The sequence below is a fragment of the Micromys minutus genome (assembly GCF_963924665.1).
Source record: "Micromys minutus genome assembly, chromosome: 2".
NCBI classification, from domain to species: Eukaryota; Metazoa; Chordata; class Mammalia; order Rodentia; family Muridae; genus Micromys; species Micromys minutus.
In genome coordinates, this window is record NC_137971.1 from 96,459,524 (window position 1) to 96,484,590 (window position 25,067).

Consider the following 25,067-nt stretch of genomic DNA (forward strand, 5'->3'; position numbering starts at 1 on the left):
TCTAATGCCAGCTTTCAATAATAAAAAGAAGTGGTTTACTATACATTGACTACCTATAACGCTTAATCTGAGAAGTGAAATTCCTTGAGCCAGCAGCAGACACAGCATGCCCATTGCCAGCAACAGACAACACTGGGACAGAAAACCCGAGTATCAGGGCAAAACACACTGAAGCAGTGCTGAAGGCTTCAGAATGTGCCAAGCAAGGCAGATCACAAAAGTACAGCTGTACAGGGTCAGGCCTGCGCCTGGAAACATCACAGCTGTAACAGAAATAAGACAGAAGTTTATATTAGTGTCAGCTATGTTACATTAATTTAAAAACCGCCTATTCTTGAAGCAAAGGGCTTATCCTTAACATGTTGAGATGTTTAAAATGGAAATTATACTTATTAAGTATATCAGCGGTTCTCATTCAATTCTGTGGGTTGTGTGACTATTAATGGATTTTAATACAAGTATATAATGGCCAAAGGCCAAAACTACATTCAAACCCTGCTAATCTATCCAGGCAGATAGAAAATTCCAACACACACACACACACACACACAATCATACAAATCATACACCATACACATGCTTAAACTCAAGACTAAAAACCTCCCAAAGGAACTGCTTTGTTTGTAGACTTCAATTTGAAGTAGATAGTAAGGGCAAGAATAAACCAGTCAAAAATCACCTGAAAATCCCTTCTCAGTCTTCAAATGTGCTAAAATACACAGCTTAGCATCTCCATGTTATATGTAGATGTAATATATTCAAATGACATTTCAGATGGTAAACACCACGTGGCCTGAAGAGTTAACACTACCGTCAAGTTTATAGAGTACCTGGATTAGGGAAAGACCACTCATTTCACTGACTGCCCACTGGCCCAGTATAGCAGAGGCCACCTAATTTATTACAACAGCTTAAAAGCTATTGAAAAGATTCTGTTAGCACAATCTGGTTGTCAAAGCTTCATTATACATTTTACTATACAAATGCTTTTCAGATGATTTTTTTTTTAATAAGAAGAAACTCTGCTATAATAGAAACTTAGGTTAAAGTGTTTTTATGACGGTGCTTCCAGGGTCTCTTTTTTTATTTAAAGTGTGGTAATTCCAATAGTAAACCAATTGATGTCACAAAAGCTATTACTAAGTGATGTATGTGTGATATTATCTACAATACTCAAACTGCAACAGTACAGACAGGAACTTTTAAACAGTTCGTTAATCATCATCTATGCCATGAATGTTTAAATATAATATATATTTAATATGAAAAGCTAAAGCACAAGTGCTTCCTCCCACTCTAAATTCTGTTTTGGGCCCTCACAGATTTGGAATGCATTCGTATCCACCCTTTTCACAAAGTCAGGAGAGCTCAGGAAATATAAAGTCAAAAATATACAAATCTTTGTTGTTATTATAATAAGATTTTTTTCCCCATGAATGAAATTACCAAGGACCATGAACTTGGAAAAAGAAAATCAAAAGGAATTTACAGCAATTATTAATCTTCAAAGTTCAAAACTGGTCACTTCCCAGAAAGACTTCAAGATTGGTTGAAATTTTTCTTCTAAAAAGTCGTTCTGTAGTGAAGTTTTCTAGGAAAAATTAAACAGCTTTCCTAACTGGCCCGCTGGTGTGAGAGCTACCGTGGAATAAATTAGCACAAAATGGAAAGAAGTTTTATAACTGTTCACTGTTACAGACATAATCAACAAGGTCAGTCACTCGCAAAAGCTCATCTTCATCTTCCTCTGGTGCCCCCACCTCCTGTCCACCACTTGTCCCATTGGGGGCAAGACTTGCACTGGCTGTGCCATTGTCCTTGGGGGTCTGGGACTTTTCAGTTGCTTTGCCCATCAAGTTCTCAATGGCCTTGCCAGGGCTCTGTCCATTGGTGGAAGGCAAGTCTACTAGGCTGTAGTCCAATGGGCTCCCTACTTTGCCCACGTTTTCGAAGTCCTCATCCTCATCACTCTCTATCCGGTACGGCTTCTTGCTGCTCTCTTGCTCTGAGGGCAGGACACTGGGCTGGCTCTCACGGGCAGGCTGGTCTGCATCCCCATGAGCATTGTCACAGCTCTCCTCATCCGTCTCAATCCGGTGTAGCCGCTTTCGGGATGGTTTGCCTTCCTCTTCATCATCCTCATCTGCTTCTGAATATTCATCTGTGCTTCGGCCCCGTTTTCGAACAGATCGCTTCGATGCTTTTGTTAGCTCATCATCCTCAGAGTTCTTGGACATGTAGCTCTCTAGAATAAACAAACATTTAAGCTGTTGGCACAGGTAACATAAACATACTCAAGTACTCCTTTCTTTTACATATCCACCCCATCCTCTGCTCTGATGAAAATACTTCTCTGTAATAAGTGGACTGATGTGACAGACTCTAACTCCCACCACCATCTGTAACAACATCTGTGAGGTCTACTGTGCACTTTTCTTCTGATTTTAGGGGTTAGTAGGTTTCGTGGGTAAGTGAAAGAAGCAGGACATGTGATGATCCTTGAATAAAGGGAAGATAAATTTCATCAGCTGGGAAACTCCTTCCCTTAGTCCTAATATTGGGGAGTCATATAAACTTATTAATAAGGAAAGAAATAAATGGAAAGAAGGTGGTATACACCTATAACCCCCATACTTGGGAAATATAGGAAGATTGGCCTGGGTTATATGAAATCCTTCTCAAAACACCAAAAAACCAAAGCAGATTACTAGGCATCACCCTGTACTCTGTGCAATCTTTGAGGACAGTAGCTTCCTCTGGTAAACTGTGAACTGTGAATGTTGTGTTGTGATCGGTGCTTACTGTATGAGTCATCTCACTCAGTCTGTGGGCTACACATACATTTACGAACTGATCCGGTTTATGTAAGCTAAATTCTAGGTGAGTCTAGCATGTATGTTTGGGTGTCTAAAGAGGAACCTTAAATCTAATGTGAACAAAAAAGCTCCTAAAGGCCTCATGGCAGTTTTGTTCTTAAAGCTGCTTAGTTCTCCTTGATTTCTCATCTGACAAAGCAGTAAATGTTTTGCTCTAACAATAGAGCAGGTCCTTGGAAGGCTGGAAAGCTGGCTCAGCAGTTAGAGGCACACGCTGCTCTTGATGAAGACCAGAGCTCTCTTCCCAGCACCTAGTTCAGAGGAACGGTGACTACATGTAATTCTAGTCCCAGGGCGTCTGTCACTCTCTCTGGCATTCACAGACATGAGGCATCCATGTAGTGTGTGCGCACAGACACACACAAAATAAAGCTAAATATTAAAATACAAACTAGGTATAACTTGGTCTTTACCCTTACAAGTACGGACCTAGCACCATCCCATCCCAGGACTACTGGTCTCCAAGCTACTGTCTTTTTTTTCCCTCTTCAATTTATTGGTATCATAGGTTCTCTAGCAAACTAAAACCCACATGAGATCAGACTACTCCACTGCACTTCCCATATCACACAAAGCAAAAACATAATCTATACAATGGCCTATTCTCTTAATAGACACTAGTCATGTGGTGAGTTTAAATTAATTAAGAATAAACAGCATTTAGTTCCATGCTCAAGCCAGCTAAATTTTAAGTGTTCCACAGCCACATGAGGATAGTATTACTGAGTTAATCAGCATTAGTACAGAACACTCTAACTATTGTAGAAAATAAGCTAGACAGCTCTGAGATGACCACTTATGTATGTATGTATTTATTTAGGAGAGGCCCCATGTTCTATCAGAACAACTCAATTTTTAAGAAGCATCCATAGACAATATGCAAACAAACAGACATGACCATCTTCCAATAAATCCTGACCTGCGTCACTGTTTATGCCAGCAGGCACACTGCAGCTTGCTGACATCTTCATGACGCATTCCATTTAACCCTGCCCTTCTGTTCTCTGATTGTGCTGGGCAGTCATTCCAGGCTCTGAGGCAGGCACTCCACCTGTCAGTGTCTGTTCCTTCAGAGCACAAGTGAACTACCACCCCATGTTTCTTTCAGATCTTAAATGCTACACCTGTGTGTGAAACCATGTGTTGCAAATACATGTCTGTATGTATTTACAGCCCAATCTAGAGCCTCAGGCATGCTAGGCAAATGTTTCACTGGAAATTCCCAACTTTGCTCCCTAAATGTTGTCTTTCTCAATGAAGAAATTGGAAATGGGAAGGGTTTAATACTCTTCTCTTTCTAATAGCTTATATTCTAACATTTGTTTTATAACTTTCCATCTACCTACATGAGGGTTAATCTGTTCTGTCTATTCCCAGTGTTACACCAAGGTCTTGTCCAATGAATACTGAGGCTTTGACTAAAGGGAAAATTTACCTTTAGTCTCCTACATCCACACTCTTTTCCTGTTCTCACACTTTCATTTATTTATTTCATGTTTAACTTGTAAAAGCAACATTCAAAGCAGATTATAAACAATGATAGATTAAATGCTTAAAAAGAGTCAGCATCTTTTAAGATGAATTTAAAGAGAGGTCTGAACTAACAATGAATTTATTACGTTTTTAAATATTTATCTTATTTTTATGTATATGTATGTGTGACTGTGTATACCAGTGTCTGCAGACATCAGAATCCCTGAAGCTGGAGTTTTGTGTGGTTGTGCTGCCTACTGTGGGTATTTGGAACTGTACCATGGTCCTCTGGAAGGACAAGAAATCCTCTTAACCACCAAGCAACCTTTCCAGCTCCTACAAATGAATTTGGAGAGGGGGGTGTACAAGGCAGCAGTTTTTTTGTTTTGTGTTGGTTTGGGTTTTTTTGGTGGAGCCCTGGCTGTCATGAAACTCACTCTACAGACCAGTCTGGCCTTGAAATCAGAGATCCATTTGTCTCTACCTCACAAATGCTGGGATTAAAGGTGTGCGCCACCACTGCCTGGCTATGAATGTTTTAAATTTTTCTACACTTCTGATATAGTACAAGTCATTACATAAAAAAGATCTCAGCTGAAATTAATAATGAAAGTACAAAAGGACAATAGATAATCTGGCTTGAAACCGCTTGGCTACTCAGTACACAGAAACTGGAACAAACTGGAACAAAAGTAGCAGAATAAATTACATTGTATTAAAAACAATACAATTAGCATCCTACTGAGTCATTTATTTCAATTATAATTAATACACAGAAGAAAAAACTAAGGTATGTTTCTCTTTATGCAGTGTCTATTTCTGCCAGACCTTGCTCCCACGTGCAGGATACCACTCACCTTCACTCTCTGAGCTGGAAAGTCTGCGCTTGTGAATTCGCCTGATTTCTTTACCACGTCGTAGACTTTTTTGGGAACCATCACTTTCCGAATCTTCTTTGTAGTTAATTTGTCTTTTCTGGTTCCTTCTTGATCGCCTTCGCCGGGTTTCTACAAAGTCATCACTAAAATCATCGCTAAAGTCACTTTCTGTTTAAAAAAAAAATTACAAAATTTAAATCCATTGGTAGAAGTATACTTACTTAGCTCATGCTATAAAAACATAAGTTGTAAAAATTTAGTTGAATAAGGAAAATAAATCTTATTTTCTTTTAAAATAAAATTCAGAGCCAGCTGATTAATCCCAGCATTTGTGAGGCAGAAATACCCCCCCCCCCCCAATTGCTGGGATTATAGACATGGGCTACTATGTCCAGACCTAAAAATAAACTTATTTGGAGATGCAGACATGGCTCAGCAGTTAAGAGAACTTGGGTCAAATTCCCAGCAACCACATGGCAGCTCAAAATTGTAACTCAAGTTGTAGGGGATCTGACAGTAACAATGCACAGAAAAGATGATAAAAAGAAAACATTTTTATAGTTGATTATTAGTCAGTGTTTGAGTATGTACTAGAAGCCATGGAACACCTTCTCAGGAATAAATGCTGTGAGCAGAAAAACTAAGAAGTCCTGCTGTATGTTGGGTTAACTGCTTATCCATTTTCCACCATCTCAAAATATTCTCAGAAATAAAAGGCACCATAAGGATTTATCACACTTTATCATTCTAAAAGAGTTTGGCATGAAGAAAATATTTGTGTGGATTTTCTCAGATTGCTCTGTATGAGAAAAGCTACTTGTAAGTCATAAGTCTCATCAGGACACTTCTGTTGCAGCTGAATAATCTCAACACTCTGTGATTCCTGAGTTGCTCTGTGGAGACAGAAGGCATTTTTACCAGAGTCTCTACTATTCTCTTCAGACTCTTCCTCCTCCTCCTCATCGTCATCGGAGTATTTCTTCTTTGGGGTCTTTCTTCGCAAACGCCTGCTTTGCCTCATTGGCCGAGAAGGATGCCTCCTCAGTCTTCGGCTACAGAAGTCGGTGTCACTGTCCTCATTGGATGGCGGCTCTTCTTCACTTTCATCTGGATTTTCATCAGACACAACAAACTCATCCTGAGATCTGTCCAGGACAAGCCAGACACATCATGACGGTGCACTTAGTGTTTGCTTTGTTAGTTATAGTACATTTACAAGTGATAACCAGTTTTCCAAAGTTCCAAACACAAATTGTAAAGAATCCAGTAAAACGTTAAGTAAATTTGAAGATATATTTGGAAAATTATGTCAACATTTGTCTGTAAAATTAATGTTCTACCCTATCCCTCTCACTGTAGATGTGAAAACAAATGCACTGACCTCTTTGGGTGCATCTTAAATCCAACATATTTGAAAAGGCTCGTTATTTCTCAACTTACTATTCTTCTGTCAGCCAGCCTGATATTCTTAATACAAAATTTCTGACTTCTCATTATGGGTAGAAATAGAGTACTTGTGCCTGCATATTCAGAGGACAACTTGCAGAGTTGGTTCTGTCCTTCCACCCTTACATGGCTTCTAAAGAAAAGGCTGCCAAACTTGGGTTGCTAACATGTCTACCAGCTCAGCTCTCAAGTCTGGTATTGAGTCATTCGTCCAGACAGTAACTGAGTTTTTCCCTTTCCTCTCATGCCTCAACCCTTTGGGTAATTTTTAAAATCCATTTTCAGGAGAAAGTTCAAATTTATATGCATGACAAAAGAAGAGAAAAAACAAAAACCCCACTCGGTGATTTTGTTCTTTATGTCCTGGTGCAACACAACCAGAACATCCTCTATTTCATCCCCATGGTCTTGCTTTTCTGGAGTTTCTTTCCTAAATATGCCTTGACATTTGAACATGCGGCTTCTCTGTTTTGGTTGCTTTCTTATCTCTCCGGGCCTCTAATTCTAAATTCACAAGGCTGCCCAAAATATGCATTCTGCATTATGTCAATTCTGTATCCTCATTTTATTTTATCTGTTACAGAGGCAGCCAGGCAGAGTAACTTTTCTGGGGTTTTGTATGCTTATCTGTTATACTATATTTATTAACAAACCAAAAGGAGAAACTCCACAATACAGTTTTATACTTTTTCTGTATAAATGGAAATAATACTAATATTGAATTAGGTACCCCTACCCAAACTCTAGAGAGCACCACAGAGAGGACAGTAACTACTTACTTCTTTATCATAATGTCCCATATTTGACTGAAAACTACTGATGAACTTGTTAGAAGGTTGTATAGAGAAAGTTTTCAACAAATGAAACCTTAATTAGTTAATCAAATTTAAATATTAAACTACTATAAACATAACTTTATGATTCAAAAAATGAGTCAAAAGCAGTGATTTCAAATTTGTTTAAACATCCTGCAAATACATGGAGATGAAGAATAGAAGCCACGGCACAGCACAGCCAAGGCTCCCCGAGGACACAGCTCTTCGGATGCTGGCCCCAAGACACATACCCATCGCTGATCTTGAATTCATCCTCACTCTCTTCTTCATCTAGGTTGCTATCACTGTCTAGGTCATTAAGTCGCCGGCGTTTCTTCCTGCGAGCAGCAGCTGCCCTCTGGGGGCGTTTATTTTCTTTTCGTTCTTCATCCAAAATAGTAGAAATGTCTTTCCCACGGTGACCTGTGATGGTGGAGATATCTTTTCCTCGGCCAACTCCTGAAAGGACAAGGCATGTTTATTAAACTTTCCCCATAACTTTTGAGAGCAGCAGCTGTCCCTTTCCTTAATTTTGCAGGCTCCTTACAACATCAGCTGATGATGCTCTAAAGCAACGATTACACAGAGCAGAGGCTCCCAGTTCATATATGATTTGCTATACCACCAAGTGATGCCCACCCCACCCCCTTATTTCTCACTGCCTTTTATTTGGTGGATGGCTGTTTAAAAGCCTCTCTGTGCAGCCCAGGTTGGTCCTGAACTCCCAGTCTTCGAGCCTCAGACTCCTGAATTATAGATTTGCACCGCCACACCTGGCACAACACTCTATTTGTATGAGTGTTGTATGTGTGTACAGCACATGCTTGATGCCCAAGGTCAGAAGACAGAGTCCAACTCCATGGAACTGGAGTTAGGATGATTGTGAGCTAGGAAGTAGATGCTGGGAACTGAACACAGGTCACAAAGTTGTCCAACTGCCACTACTAGCCAATCTGAAACAACTCTCTCACTCTGAAAAGAAACCTAATTTCTTTAGCAGTTGCTCAAGAATCTTTTTGAATAAGGACAAAAAAATTGATAGAGATGTAAATAAAAGACAGAATTCTGAAAAGCTATAGTTAGTTTCTTTAAAAAAAAAAAAAAAACTTACTGATCCATTCTTAATATTTCACAGTGACAAGTAAAAAGCAGAAAGTTCTACATCAGAGCATTAGTAATTGGCTATATAATGCATTAACAAATAACCTTCAGACTCTTCTATAATGCTGTTTTGAAAAGGTGATTAAGGCCATGGTGGTGCATGCCTTGAATCCTAGCACTCCGGAGAAAATCTCTGTAAAGTCCAGTGTGGTATATATAGCAAGTTCAGCACAACCAGGACCACAGAGAGACACTGTCTCAAATGAAACAAAATGAAATGGAAAGAAAGTAAAATATTAAGAGAGGAAGGAAGGGAGGGAGGAAGGAAGAGGAGGAGGAAGAGAAAAGGAAATTGAGTAAATTGATTTTCAACAGATTTATACTAGTCATTAAAATTTGACTAATCCATATATATTGAAGTTTGTAGTTATAAAGACAATAGGAATATTTCCTGAGTATTCTAATTAGAACCAGATAGAAATTATTTGATCAGTAAAGAAAATGAACCTTTTATATTATATCATACAAAAATTAATAATCACTAAGTTCAGACTTAATACACTAACACTGCCAACAGATTACTTTCAATATGAGGCAGTGTGTTCAGTGTTGGCATTGCAGAGAAGGATAATCTGTTGGTAGAATTATGTGACAAAGAGTAACAAACACATACCTCCTCCATCAGCCTCTTTAATATCATCTTCTATGGCTTCATCAATTGCTTCATCAAATTCATCAAATCTAAAATAAACATAGCAATCAGATTTCTATAGACCACCTACATAAGTGGTTGCAATATTCTGTTTCTGTCTCCATTCCAACTCCCAAGTAGTGATCGTAGGGCATGGTTCACTGAAGAGTATGGTTAGTGTCACTAAGCAGGCCCACAGCAGACACTAGATCTACAAGAACTTCCATCATACGAGCACAAACCATGAAGATACCACTGATAAACCAGAAACAGGCCCTGAAATCTGTCTCCCAAATCTGCTGGTACTTTCATTGTGGACTTTATAAATCTCTGGAAATGTGAGAAATTAGAAACTTCAATGAATCAGTAAAGTTTTAGAATTCTTAGTTTATATATAATTTCGTTTATATAATTACTATTGAAAATAATTTGCAACTAGATAAATGTGCTTTTTCTCAAAAAAAAAACTTTTTTTTTTTAATTTAAAGATAAGGAACAAGGAAAAAAAATCTCTATGACTGCTTTATATGGGAGATTTATCTTAGCTTGGGGATCAGGTGACCTAAGCTGAACTGAGCCACACTAAACATACAAATAATTTCTGCTTGGACTCTTGTGCATGCAAGTGTGTGTCCGTTATCTGCAATGAACTATCACCTTGCTCATGGTAGGGAAAGGCTCCACTATCTCTGAGCTACAGCGTGGCCTTTCAGTCTTGGAACCCAATACCCAAGGATACCAAGTGACATTAACATAATACTTAAAAATCACTAAGTTGGGACAGCCACCCACTTCCGTCTTGTCTGACTGGAAAAAAGCAGACTCTCACTACAACAACTTTCTCCTCTTTCACACCTGTAGCTTATACATTTCCTTGTTCTTGTTGATCTCCTTTCAAGTACATTTGCTTTGGATTTCTTTGCATCTTTTTTCTTTTCTTCTTGATCTTCAGAAAAATCGGGCTCCTTTAAAGGTAAAAGAATACAGGTGTGACAGGGACACAGTGCTTGGAATCAGCAGCTTTAATATTCTACCTATGCAGCACACACAAAGGTCTGAAGATTCCCCAGATTATCTGTCACAATGAACATAGACAGCAAAACTACCACACAAACTAAAAACATGGGTATAATCAGTAGACAAACTATTTCTGTGAGTTGGTAATAGTCTATATTAAAATAACGAGAAGGAAGCTTTTCTACAGTTTCAGTTAACCAATAATTAAATGATACACAGAAAACACTAAATACATATGTATGTTCAATTCATGAGATGATTTAATTTAAACTGAAGAACAACTTGGTAAGCTACTTAAAGCTATGATATAATTGTGAAAAGAATAAAACAGAAACAAAGCAGTTTGTTTGGGAAATGCTGACTGTGGTGGCTCACTCCTTCTAATCCCAGCAGCACTCAAGAGGTAAAGGAAGGTGGGTCTCAGAATTCCAGGCCAGCTAGGGTTACCTACCTGTCAAAAATCATCAACAGTAACAAAACCCGTAACAAAATCAAATTGGAAATTATTGAATGTTCACTGATGAGGTGCCCTTAATTATAAACTAATAAATGTTAAATGGTAGTTCTTCAAAGAAATTAAATTATAATAGAAATTAAAGTTTTAGTAAGTGCCAGTTTAAAAGTAATATATTCCCAAGCTATTCTTTAGTTTTTTTATGCAAATAATACATTATAAAGCTAACCACAAAGTGCCCCATTTACAACAGGAACAATAGAACATTACCCAAAAGCAATGAGCTATAAATTTAGTTTAAATAGAATAATCAAATTTTTGGGTTATCTAAACATAATACTCTCAATAGTTATTTCCCCAAATGCTTAAAATGTCTAGCCTTAATAGAACAGGAATGTTAAATATTAAAACAACACACCATTCCATTAAGCTTGAGAAAGCACACAACATCTCCTCTACAAACACAATACAAAGCTAGACTGGAAACAAGTGGTCAAGGACGGCTGCTCTGTAGAGGACGCAGGTTTGATTCCCAGCATCCAGAGTGTCTCACAAGCATCTGGAACTCCGGTTCCAGGGGATCTAGCACCTTCTTCTGACCTCTGTAAGCACTAGGTATACATGAAGTGCATAGACATACAGGCAAAACACACATACACATACAATGCTAAATTTAAGAAAATCCTATCAACTAGAAACTTACTTGTGGAGGAATGATGTTTTCAATACTGATACCAACATACACCAAGCGTTCTTTCCTTAAAATCAAGACCAAAAGTATAAAATAAGATTTGTTAAAAATAAAACTTGTATAAAAATATCATTTTAGATGGTAATAAAATTACAATTTCATGGCACTTTTACAAGTATTAAAGTGAAACCTTATTAACAGAGAATTCATATGGATAAAAGCACAAACTTCTTATGTATATGAAAGTTGTATTTTTGAACTGAAACAGACAAAGAAACTTGAAGCTGTGAACTGACAATGCGATTAGATGAAAGGCTACCTCTGATTAGACAAACTAGACCTTTGCAGAGCAGATGTTTTGGGTAATGTTCTCAGTGCTGTAACAAAGCTCACTATAAATAATGACTAACAAACAATACAAAATAAACTCATCTCAAGGATCCAGTAAATAACATTAAAGCCACTTGTTTCTTGCTCTGGAGATGAAAAACTGCAATGGAAACTCATGGCTATGCATTCAACAGTGAAAATTAAGATGCCCATGGAGCCAGAAAACAAGGACACAGATCCATGACATCTCCATGGGTCTGTTTCCAAGAAAAACAAAAACCAAAAAACTGTATTTTAATTAGAAAAATAATAACAAACAGTACTATACAACAGGTGTTTGCTCTGGTCCTCTCAATGTTAACCCAATACAACAAAGTCAAGTGGGCTCTAAATAACAAAGTACATTAAACTGAACTAAAAGAGAGACTGTTCTTTCTGGCTTATTGTAACGTTCCTTCGGATAGGAAATTAATGCATTTACTTGTATAGAGTCTTTGGAATGCAGCTTCTAATGTGTTAGGAATTCCTGGCTGATAACAAGAATCTTATAATTAGGCAGGGGCTGGAGAGATGGCTCAGTGGTTAAGAGCACTGACTGCTCTTTCCAAGGACCTGAGTTCAATTCCCAGCAACCACATGGTGGTTCACAACCATCTGTAATGGGATCTGATGCCCTCTTCTGGTGTGTCTGAAGATAGCTATAAAATCATTTATTAAAAAAAGAAAAATATATTAGGTAGTTAATAATAACCAAGACAGTCAGAATATTTCATGGATTGAGTTGTCTCTGATAGTAAGTATGTGTTATAAACATCTGTCTTTACAATAATCACATCCATTGAAATACTAATTTTCTCCTTTAAACCTTGAAATTGTTTTCATTTGCCTACTATTTCTCTTAATTCACCTAAAGAGACACTGCTCATGTCCATCACGGATAGATTTATACCAGGCTTGGAAACCCATAGGTAAGGTATCGGTTTTGTCCTCACAATTAGTTATTAACTGACTACAGTCCATTTTGAACTCTACTAGAAACATGAAAAGGTCTAATTTCATCTAAGGAGAAATTATGGAAGGCTTTAACTGAATTCACTGCTGTGCAGGATCTGGAAGGCAGACATGATTCCTCATCCTGCCTCATCTCTGGCAGATGAGTGATGGATGACATCACTCCTAACTCCACTCTGCCAACAACTTCAGCTCTACACATCCTCCTGCGAGTCCACCAGCCCAATCTCCACGATACTCCACTTTATAATCTCCACAAGGTGTGCACTGCACAACTGCAACCGACTCCGGCACTTACTGAGCACTAAACTTGACTAGCCCTGCTGCCTGGCTGATATTCCACAGTCCATCCTTATAAATACTCTCTGCATACACTTTCAAACTCCTTGTCTCTTTCTCCTGCCTGCTCTTCTACCTGGAAAATTCCATCCCTAATTAAATTCAGTTCCCTACTAATTAAAGCACTAGTGACTGTAGTCGGCAAGAACAGAGATTTCAGAATTCCCAAACTATCTGACACCACACTCTGGAAACAATCACAAACCACAAAATAGAGGTTTCTAAACCAGCAGAGTCCACTGAGCCATACTGCAGATCTGTAGACATTTGCTGGGTAGTCACTAAATACTCACTGTCAGAACCCTCCTTTCTACAGAGCGCAGCCATTTACGGTGTATGTGCTTTCTCAGGTTGAATACACTGCCTGGTATAAAACAGGCATTCAAAAATTGCTGCTTAAATGCTGAATACAAAAGGAGACAACAATGGGATTCTGGGACAGATGTTCTTGTTCTCTGAAGATGGCGGAGAGCCAGAGATATTGTTTCAGAGACTACATGAAGCCACTTCTACTCTACCGTTACAATTACTCTTCCAGACTACCTATTGCAACATTCCAATTCTCATTCATTCCTCTGACTTACAAGGGCAAATTTTTTTTTTTGAAATGAAGATCATATCCTTTTATGACTACACCACTACCTACAGAGAATACTTGGAATTCCTTACCTAGGTACGCAAAGCTGTTTGCAATCTGGACTTAAAAGAGATTTTTTGGAACTTTCCTGGAGTTCCATCCCATCCCATTTTTCTACCCTGAGTTTTCCCACTCCAGCTTTGCTCATGGTGTTTCTGAACATAAACTGGAACTGTCTCTTCTATATCTATTCTATATCTCTTCTAAATTTTTCTTCTAAGGCTTTCCTTGATAATCCAACTTCTAGGAGAATTAAATGCTTCTCCATAATTGAAGTTCTAGGATTATATTGAATCAATCCCCCCACAAGACCCCAGTGGGTCTCTATTCTCTGTATCTGCATTCTCTAGCAGAGTGAGTTCGATGTAAACAAACCTGTTTATTAATCTGCTTTAGTCAGTTGAGTATGCAGTAGATTCAAATAAATGTTTAGAAATGGAGTGATCAAGGAAAGCACAATAAATATAAACTTACTGTATCCTGAATCCCTAGTAAATATTAGGCTCAAGGTCAATCTTACTTGCTCCAAGAAGCTACTTCAGCTGTTACAGTCTACACTGCAGCAGCATAATAAAAACAGTGTATTTTACTGTCACTGTAACACAGTTCAGCAATTAAATAAATGGTTTTCATTTACCAGGGTTAATAGAGCCCACCCAAAGAGATGACATGAACAAACATTATAAATAGGCTCTTATGATTTTTGTGTGTGCGACAATAGTTAAGTATATTTCCTCCACAGGATGTGGAACAATGCTTTTCCATAGTGGACTCTGATATTCTACATAGTGGGTTGGCAAACTTATGTGAAAAAGGATATACCATACTTCAATCTTGGGAAGTCATCGGATTTCTACTGAGTCAAAAGCAGCCATAGTAAGCAAGCAAGCACACACACACACACACACACACACACACACACACACACACACACACACACACACTATTCTGATAAAGCTTATTTATTTTATTGGATATGAAGTGTGAATACCATGTAGTTTTACTACATCATGAAAGATCTTATAGCGATGTTTTTAAAAATGTAAAAACCACTCTTTGTAAGCAGCGCAAAGAGCAGCAGCAGATCAGATTTACCTGCTGTAGCTGGCAAGTCTTTGATTTAGATGGATGTGTTCATTTCAACTACAAGACAATTTTACTGCCAAATTCCCAAGGAAAACATTGACATATACATCAATTTACCTTCGCTCCGCACGTTCTTTCTTCTTTAGGGCAACATCCAAATCTTGCAACTGTTCTTCTAACTTTTCACACAGTAGTTTCTGAAGGAGCAATATGTATATGTTATTTTATTTTATTAAGACTTATTTTATTTAATTTATATGAGAACATTGTCGCTGTCTTCAGACACACCAGAAGAGGGCATTGGATCCCATTGCAGTTGGATGTAAGCCACTATGTGGTTGCTGGGAATTGAACTCAGGACCTCTGGGAGAGCAGTCAGTGCTCTAACCACTGAGCCATCTCTCCAGCCCATATATGTTATGTTAATACCACAATACAGCCATCTATCACATGCTTAATATCAAGCTTAAGGATATTAAGCCAAGAGCTAAAATGGTGAATGAATACTGAAACATACTGTGTATAAAAAGGTGCTTCAGGATCTACTTAATAGACCATGAGCAGAGTTACTTCTATAAGAAAGCATGTCAGTAAAAAAAAAAGAAAGAAAAAAAGAAAAAAAAAGACATACTCTGTGCCTACCCTGCTTTTATAGGTCAAAATTGTATTTTGTTTATTACTATTCAAAATAAGGCTGTACTAAAAACAAAAAGCTATCAAAATATTTTTAAATATATACACAACATATGCATCAAATAAAATATGTTAATATAAAAACTAAAAATATATAAAAACAATGCTACACAGTAACTGGATGAAAACAATGTAAAAGACATTAATCTATGATGAGTCTAAGACAGAAACTTCAGAGAAAAAGGCATAAAAATGTTATGTTGAAAGCATGAGGTTGGACTTGTGGAACACACAGTGAACAGAAAGCTACTGAAGTGTGAATCAATACACACAGATCTTTCTTCCAGTGCTACCAACAAAAAGGGATATAGTCATGACAAAGGATCTTTGAAGAAGGAAGTGATCTACAGAAAAGTTTCTTTTATATATATATCCATCCAAAGTTTGTGCTCTTTATATTCATTACGAATTCTAGTAGAAAAAAGATGGTCCTACAAAAGCCAGATGCTCGGAGAAGACAGGAGTCAAAGCTGAGACACTAAGAGAAGGCAGAGGCCCAAGAAGAGGTGAACACTCGTGACAACTGCTTTGAAAATGAGACCACAACTAATGGACTGAATAGAAAACTGCAGGCTGGAAACAGTTAAGCTGGGGTCATACATGCTGGCAAGGAGGGCAGAACCACTCTCCATCAGGGATGATCATCAGAGGAGGGCGGAGGCAGGCCGTATGATATCCACTGTCACAAGAATCACACAGAAGAATCTGAAATAAAGCACAGGAATATCAACATCTCAATTTTGTTAAAATGATGGCATCCTTTCTTCCCTTGAGACAATGCCTTACTCTATTAATAGTGCTGTTGAGGCTGGTACTTGCTACATAGCCCAGGCTGGCCTTAAACTATCACCACTATCTGTAAGCCTCCCTAGTGCTCAGTTTGTACAGATGTAAGAAGATACCAGTTCTGGTGAAGACAATGGTATTTCAGTACTTCTTAGTATACTACTATGAACAGTGTAATATCTGTATAAAGCCAATGAAATAGCTCTAATAATTAGGGATATAAAAAAAATGAAAAATTGAGCCAGGTGTGGGGGCTCAAACCTTTAATCTCAACACTAGGGAGGCAGAGGCAGGCAGATCTCAGTATGAAGCCAGCGTGGTCTACAGAATGAGTTCTAGGATACCCAAGGCTACAGAGAAACTGTCTCACAAAAACATCAAAAGGTTTTAAAATTTAAAAATCACTCCCTCTCACACCCTAAGAAAATATTTTAATACAGAAATTAGTGAAATAAGTGATTCCGAATTAAAATCAATTTCTCGTTTGCTACAGGTAATCTTACATTCTTTGTAGAGTTTCCAAGTTCAAGTATTATAAACTATGCTAACACATAAGTATTTCCATTTTAATTGCATTTAAATTAACTATAAATAAGAAACACAGTTCCTTTTACTCTATAAATTCAGGATATTTAGGGGTATAAATCAAAAGTCACTATAGTAATTAATAATTTCATAGGTATTTTAAAGCAAGATATAATCAAGTTATGCAAATGTCTCTCCTCCACACCTCCCACTAATTTAGCACCTTTCATGAACTTTGCTTCAGCTGCAATGACTGTAGCACTCTACTTGAGATTTTTCTCTTGCTCAAACCTGTTACCGAACTTCTACAAGGAAGTCTCTACTTAATTATTTCTATCAATATGAACTAATTTGAATTATAATTAAAATCTATTGTTTAATTTGGAGTGGTTTCAGCCATGGATAGATGAGCCCTTTCCACTTCTACATCCTTAGGACTTGTATCGGATTCTTTCTTTTAGACATACCTTATACTTTCCCTGCCAGAACTGACAAGTTCTAATAAAATGAAGAAGCCCTGGTTCCTTTATTCCAGATGAATTCAGAAGACAAGGTCCGGGAAGTTTGAGGACTTATTGTAATGGCCTGATACTAATATTAAGTTCTCACAATGAGAACATATTAGTCAGTAATTGCACAGGCGCGCGCCCGCGCACGCACACATCTGTATTTCTACCTAGATTAAAATAAATCCACTGCAATCCCTCCAACTCCACTCGAGCGTCAGCGTTCCCTCAGCCTCCCTCCCGTCTCAGTAGAGGCCTGGCTGCACTTGTCTGTGCCATTCATTTGCTCAGCTTTGCTATGCACGGTCTTTCTGAAGTCCTGCCCATTCCACGAAGGACAGAGCTACCACTTGATCCTAATTATCATTAGTGCTGTCTATCAACTATAAAATCAACTGATTGGCATATGGGGACTAAGCCAGGTACCCAATTCTATTTATCACATTATTTCTAAAGAAAAATGTAACCTAAATTTCAAATTAAGACAATTGAAAATAAACTTTGCAATTTAATTTACTACTAAAAGGAAGGCTTGTCTTACACTGCAACAAAATTCCAAATTCCAATAATCATCACTTGAGAATTTCCAAGTCTCAGGCAATGAATGATTTGTTGCTTTTAACAACTAACGCAGACAAGAGTTCTAGATTTACTGATTTATTCCTTTTCTGTTCACCAAGAACAAGGACCATATATTCTATTAACTAATACAAGAGTGCTTTACTGTTGTTTCTAATTTTAGTATGGGATTATCTTCAAGTGTGGGACATAAGAAACCTACTGGATCATGGATCATTCTCTTTGTCACAGTACGTAGAAATGGGATTTGTCAGCTACCTGAGTGACAATCTAAAGCCCTGTGGATGTCCTTCTGTCACTTTTGCTCACTCTACTTATTTCCTCACATTTGTTTTGTCCCCACAGTTTATGTTTTAAAGCCTTTCTGTCGGAGGAAGGAAATGGTCTGACAAACACAAGCGCTGCTGACCCTCTGGTTCAGAGGGCAGAAAACGGCATCGGTCTCACATCTTCAAACATCCTCAACACAAAAGCCTTAATTCTCACAGCCTGGCTCGTTATGGTAGTTGTGGTTTTAAGGGAATGTCTCTCCTCTTCAGTCTCACGCACTGGAATACTTGATCCCCAGTTAGTGGGTGTTTGGGGAAGATTAGCAAGTGTGATCTTGCTCAAAAAAGTATGTCACCGGGTGTGGGTTTTGAACTTTCAAATGACTTTGGATGCCTCAGGGTACTCTCCAATCCTGCTTATGGATTAAGATGTGAGCTTGGAGATGCTCTTGCTTGGCCATCATTACCTCTAAACCCTCTGGAGCCAGAGCCCAACCAAATCCTTATAACTTCCCTTGGTCACAGTGCTTTATCACAGTAACAGAAAAGTAAACACAGGTTCATCGTTACTGCCTGCTTAAGGCCAGCCACTGCCAACAGCGAAACCCTGTGTCAAACAAACAAACAAAACCCAAATCATGATCAAACCTAGGAGCAGAAGTTCACTCCAAATAACCACAGTACAGCCGTCAGATGAGCACTGCACTCCTAGAGCAGGTACATACTAGTTCTGGATGGTTCGGAAGGCCACACTTTTTACAGGGTTCATCGTCCTCTGGCAGGACTGCTTCTTCATTTCCCTTTCCTTCCTCCTCTCCCGAGGCTGCCGAGGCTTTGTCACTCTCAGAAGCTTCACTCTCTTCATTGCTGGAGTATTTCCATCTGCCGCGGGACCGAGAGCCAGTCCACCGAACTCTGCCTTTGGGTTTTACCTTATATAATTAAAGATGAGATAATCAGACATAAGAATTTTTCTCATATTTCTCCAGATTACATGTCCCTTGGAGAATATTTAGCTGATGCAGAAAGAAAAGATGAAACTTGTTACAGTTTTGTTTTCAGGACTATCTACTAGGTTTTGGTATGTGTTTTCATTAATCTTTTCTGCATGGCACTCTCAGGGTGGGAGGGGGTCCTTAAAAATGACCAAATAGTTATATTGACTTTATTTACACATTTGGGTGGTTGTTTCCCATTTTTTCACTTTCATAATGTACCCTTATAGATGTTAATGTTTACATCCATTTTGTGGTTAGGATAAATTCCTTGAACAGGATTCTGGGTCAAAGGCCATGAACACTTACAGGCGGTATCAATAGCAGGAAGATATACCAACGTGCTTATTTTTCAAAAATTTAAGTTCTAAATTACAAACAAAAAAAAGCAGGTGAGAGATGCATATAGAAGATCCCAACGACCTCTGAAATGACTACGATCCAGAGACTAAGCTGAGCACGGCACACTGCGTCACCTAGGTTCTCTAACCCACTGCACTCCATTGCTTTCTTACAGGCCGCTAGGAAAGAACAAATAATTCCAACACAAGAAAAAAAGGATCTGAAAGAATTAAAATTTCCACTTTTCAGGGAACAAAGGACAAATGACAATGACTACTAATGTGGCCATTGAAATGAAAGCAGCCACCTCCCAGGGAATAAAGTTTCAGGGTTGATTTTGATAAAAAAAAAATTAAGACAGTCATAAAAAAGAAAACCCTGCTTACAAAACAAATGAGGAAAATGGATGCTCCTGTACAGTGGTAATGCGGGTGCAGTAATGGAGCGTCTGAAGGGCAATGTGACAGTAACTGCCAATTTTACAATACACATGCCCCTTGACCCAGCAATCCCAATTCCAGGAGTCTATTCTAAAATACTCACTTATGTCCAAAAGGATCTTCAATGCAGCATTGCCTGTAATAGTGAAAAATGGGAAACAACCTAAATGTCAATTAATAAGGGAGGAATTAAATAAACTGAGGTATATCCACACTATTAAATACTATGTGGCCACGAATAAATATAGAGACAGTACTGTTAAGTGGAAAAACTCATAGTAAAATAAACAGGTTTAATCTAATTATTTTAAAAATTGAATTAAAAAAAAAGAATGCTTGAAAAAAGGCACGAAACAGTGTGCACATAAAACTTTTAACATGGGCAGTTTCATTTTTGCTTTCTACAGGCTCCCTATCAGTTGGATAGCTAATATAGTGTATTTTTAGAACTACTTGCTATAGAAAAAAATCTAAAATATGACATTGTATGGTTTGGAATTTAGATGTGGGTATAATTATTAAAAAGAGAGGAAGATTTATTATTGTCTTTGAGTGGATATTTCAATAAAAAGCTATAAACAATTTTGATCTAAATTAGTTTTCTAATGAAAATTGAGAACATAAGATTGCAAGATGGCTCCGCCAATAAAATGTAGGCCACACGAGGATGAGGACTGGAATCTGGATGCTCAGAACCCACATGCGAAGCCACACGTGGCCTGGGGGAGGGGGAGAGTGGAGACAGGGGGACTGCTGAAGCTCACAGGCAGCTAGCTGAGTTGAACCCTTGAGCTTCAAGCTGTTTCACAAAATGAAAGATTGAGGGATAAAAAAGCCACCCAGTGTTCACACACACACACACACACACACACACACACACACACACACGCGCGCGCGCGCACGCACCCACACAGTCCAAATAATACATACATACATCACATACATACACACGCAAAACAAAAATTAACTGAAAACACAATGGCCAGCCAGATGGCTCAGTGGGTAAAAGCACCGCTGCCAAGCCTGACGACCCGAGTTTGACCCCCGTGATCCACACGGTGGGAGGAGAGAAGATACTTGCAGGTCTTTCTCCGATGTCCACATACACACATCAAACAGAGGCTAATAAAGTCATTTAAATCTTTCTCCATTAAAAATTTGGTGGAAGTTTTACCTTGCTGGCTTTAGGATTTGTATCCTTCTCTGCTTTTTTCAAGTGTTCTTTCTTGTCTGCTGTCTGCAATGATGCTGCCTCCCCTTCCACACCATCTTCTCCTTCAGGTCTTTTCTTATCAGCTTTCTGGTCTCTGATCTCAGCAACTTTTGCTGTGGGTCTAGATATTCTTGGAGACCTTCTTAAAGTTCGACCCATGCTTGCTTTCTCTTCCTCCTTCCCTGCCTTCTCTTCCTTACTTTCAGAGTCTACAATCTGGGGGGAGCAATCTAGCTTCTTTTTCCGACTCGATATCCTAATTGTCAACTTGATGCCTTCCTTCTTCCTTTCAGAGGTGATCTCTGTATTTTCTGAAGCAGTACCGTTTCCTTCAGAAACTAGCTTATATTTAAATTTATTTTTTTGCACAGAGCCCTTTGTTTCCGAAGTATCCTCCATGCCAGAGGTCTGGGCATTGTCCAGTTTGGCCATTTCCACCCTCGAGGACTCAGAATCCTCTTTTAGAATTTCTGGGCTTGCATTTTCAAGGGACTGACCTTCACTTGAACCTCTAACACCTTTTTTCTCTGAGGTCTGTTTCTCCTTGGTCCCAGTCATCTCAAGAGGGAGAGGTGCTTCAGCTACTTTGGAAGGAGCTGACTTTTCTGATTCTAGAGCACCCTTCACAACTTCTTCTGGTATTGGACTCAACCTTTGGATGTCCTTATCAGCAGACGTCTTCTTGGCCTTTTCCACCTTTTCCAGGCATTCTATGCCTGGGGTGTGGTTCTCACTTTTACTTTTGGGGGTCTTCTCTTCAACTTTCGTAGGGCAGAATTCAGTGTTAGACAAAGTGGGCTTTAAAGAGAGGTCTGTGGATTTCTCAGAAGGCTCTGGAGGCATGTCCATGTTTGGAAGTCCAGGCCCATCTACCCTTCCTTTCTGACTGTGGCTCTCTATGTCAGATACAAAGTTATCTATATCCTTTACTAGAAGGGCCTCTTTCTCAAGCTTTGTGCTTGTTATGACAGAATTTAAGCACTCTGAACCATTTCCCTCCATGTTGGCATTTCCGTCCTTAGCAGGGATGCTGGAGCTGTCTTCCTTTGTATCACAAAGCTGTGTCTCCAGTTGCTCTGTCTTAAGATTTGGGGTTACCTTGTCATCATTAATTTCCCCATTCACAAGCTGTTTCCCTTCATGACTCAAAGCACTGACGGTAGAGACCCGTTTACAAGTCTCTTCATCCTGTTTTATGTCATCTTTCAAAAACTCTTTTGTTGGAGTAGCTGACTTACACAAAGGTCCTTTGACTGGACTGTCAAAATCATCACTCAGCTTAATTTCCCGTTTCTTCAGTGGTATCTTGGCTTGCTGATCATTTTTAAGCTTCTCCGTTTCCTCAGTAGATTTCTCTGTGGTGTCCTGAGAAGATTTGATGTTGCTACCAAAGTCTGCTCGCTCCGGCTCCACGCTGCCTTTGAGATCTTTTGGGTCTGCTCTACATTCCTTTGCTTCTACTTTAATGGGCTTGACATTCTCCTTGAAGGAATCACTTTCCTCTCGGATAATCTTTTTTTCCTCAGTTTCTGACAAAGGCTTTTCTAGCTTTACAATGACTGGTAGTTTCACAAGCTCCTTTTCATCTGCTTTCTCAATCTTCACAGCTGGATCTTCTACAGCATTGGCCGCAGAACGCTTTCCGGAATCCACTGACCGCTCACCACCTTCGGGGTTTTCATTTTCTCTTGACCCTAAAGCCAGAACAAAAGTTTATATGAACACGAGTTTCTAGGTCCAAAAAAACAATACAATACTTATGTCAATTTCAATAAAAAGCCTGTTGTGACTGGATATTGGGATTTTAAAAAATGACAATAAAAAGAAAGAAAAAATTGTGTCACAATTTCTAGATATTAAAATACAGACTCAGGTGTCTGCTTTCTACATCTGGTGTCAGTCTCTGGATGGAACGCCAATGTTTATACAGCTGAAGGAATGGATCCCAACAAGGGCTGTCTCAAAAATAGGAACTAGAAAGGCTTCACAACACAGTTCTAAATTGTTTTTATAAAGTGAGAAACATCCTTGTATACAGTCAGTGAGCATCTCGGGTCACCAAGGTAACAGAAGCACTGTGGTAGGAAAATGAGAAGATACAAAATGCCCATAAGTCTGCCACACAGACAGTCACCGCAGAAGCTTTCAGGTTTGGTTTGTGTATATTTCCCACAAAGGTGGAGTCATATTGTCCTGTTTTTTCAGTGAAACATTAGCAGATAGTCCACTGGGGACAGAGCCCTGCGCATTGAGCAAGCCAGGCAAGTGTCTCCTTCTATCCTAATCCACGGCTGTAAAATGTCAGAATATCAGAACTAACTGCCCAGTTACTAGTATACAGTATTTATATTTCAAATATATATATATTATATATGTAAATTTATATATATATGTAAACATATGTAAAATATTACACATAAAGCCTACAGTAGGCGGCAGGAGCAAGCTCTCAATAGTAACTAATATAACCATATTATTGTCAAAATTTTAAATCTATTAAGCCCAATTAAAATTAAGTTTTAACTCTATTTCTCTAAAGAATAAATAATATCTTATGTTTGTTATGTATTGCTATGTTTTAATATCACTTATTATACGGATTCCTAATTATGTGTTCAAATTTTTATTTGTCCAACTAGTCTAAGAATTATTCCTCTGTAACAGAATCATAGATTATTTACTTATAAGACTCAAAACACCTGATAATCTAATTGAATAAACAATGATGGCAGTAAATTGTAGTCCAAATGCAAAAAAATTAGATTTATAAAGTATTTATTGTATATTGTTTTTAATTATGTATGAGTGCAGATGTGTATGGAAGCCAGAGGCATCAAATTCCTTTCAGCTACAGTTATGGGCAGTTATGGGCAGTTTCGAGCTGCCTGAACTGGATACTGGATACCATCTTCAGGTCCTCTGCAAGATCAGTACCTGTTCTCAGTCCCTCAGGCCTCTTATGCCTCTTATCAACATCATCTAAAAATATATATGTGAACAGGTAAGGAAGGAGATCCATGCAGAGTCTGACAGACTTCACAGGTGCTGTGCTAGTGTGCCAAGGGATTGTTCGCTGTGCTCAAGTCACTATTTACCAGATAAAACTGCAGCTATCAGAACATAAGGGACTGCAGGTATGTACCAACAATTCAGAGAGGCTAAAGAGTATCAAGTCCTGGAGCTACACAGCTGGTATTACACACAGAGCCGTGGGTTCGAGCCATCAGGGAGTAATGGTGCATGCCTGTTAATCCCAGCACAGGAAGAGAATGCAGGAGGATCAGAAGTACTAGATTATCCTAAGGTGTGGGCTAGGCGAGACTCTGTCTCAAGGGTAAAAATAAACCATCCAAACTAAACAATTTATCAAAGAAAGTAAAATGTAATAGTAAGTTCTGTGTCTGTAGTACAAGGTCCATGTGCACCCAGCTGCACTAACAGTAACAAATGCCATTTAATACCCGAACTTCATTCTCAAAAGGAAAACACAATGGAAAATGGCTAGAATAGAATGTTAAGGACGAAAATAAGACATAAAACTCTATCCCATAATCCTAGTAAATAAGCACACCAATACCAATGGCTACAACAAACCAGAGAGAACTCGGTCATCATAGCAACAGTGATGGATTTGTGGCCCCAAAGTAATCACTGGTTGTTTAGTTTTTGTTTTCTCCTTCTCAGGTTTTCTATAGTAAACATATATTTTATAATCAGGTGAGTTAGAAGGAACATCAATTTAGGATGGTGAACTGGTTTGCTAATGATAAAGAGGTTTCCTGAAATGTAATGTGCTAAACTCAGACAACCATGTACATTTTTACCAAGACACCACTCCATTAATACTGACCTATAACTAAATGACAACAATTAG

General features: G+C 38.5%; 1 protein-coding gene across 1 annotated transcript in view; it reads right to left on the reverse strand.

Moving 5' to 3' along the window:
* Window positions 1-1,346: 1,346 nt before the first annotated feature.
* The window catches only part of RSF1 (remodeling and spacing factor 1), a gene marked incomplete at its 5' end in the record, with an annotated part of 105,571 nt that continues 81,850 nt past the window's right edge, over window positions 1,347-25,067 (reverse strand). Inside the window, 11 exons of the mRNA XM_080910823.1 lie at window positions 1,347-2,245; window positions 5,207-5,395; window positions 6,146-6,372; window positions 7,740-7,947; window positions 9,263-9,330; window positions 10,136-10,245; window positions 11,455-11,509; window positions 14,963-15,042; window positions 16,139-16,243; window positions 18,929-19,135; window positions 21,155-22,887. Of these exons, the coding sequence (XP_080766949.1) occupies window positions 1,677-2,245; window positions 5,207-5,395; window positions 6,146-6,372; window positions 7,740-7,947; window positions 9,263-9,330; window positions 10,136-10,245; window positions 11,455-11,509; window positions 14,963-15,042; window positions 16,139-16,243; window positions 18,929-19,135; window positions 21,155-22,887 (3,551 nt within the window). The 3' untranslated portion in view covers window positions 1,347-1,676. The remainder of the gene's footprint in view (window positions 2,246-5,206; window positions 5,396-6,145; window positions 6,373-7,739; window positions 7,948-9,262; window positions 9,331-10,135; window positions 10,246-11,454; window positions 11,510-14,962; window positions 15,043-16,138; window positions 16,244-18,928; window positions 19,136-21,154; window positions 22,888-25,067) is intronic.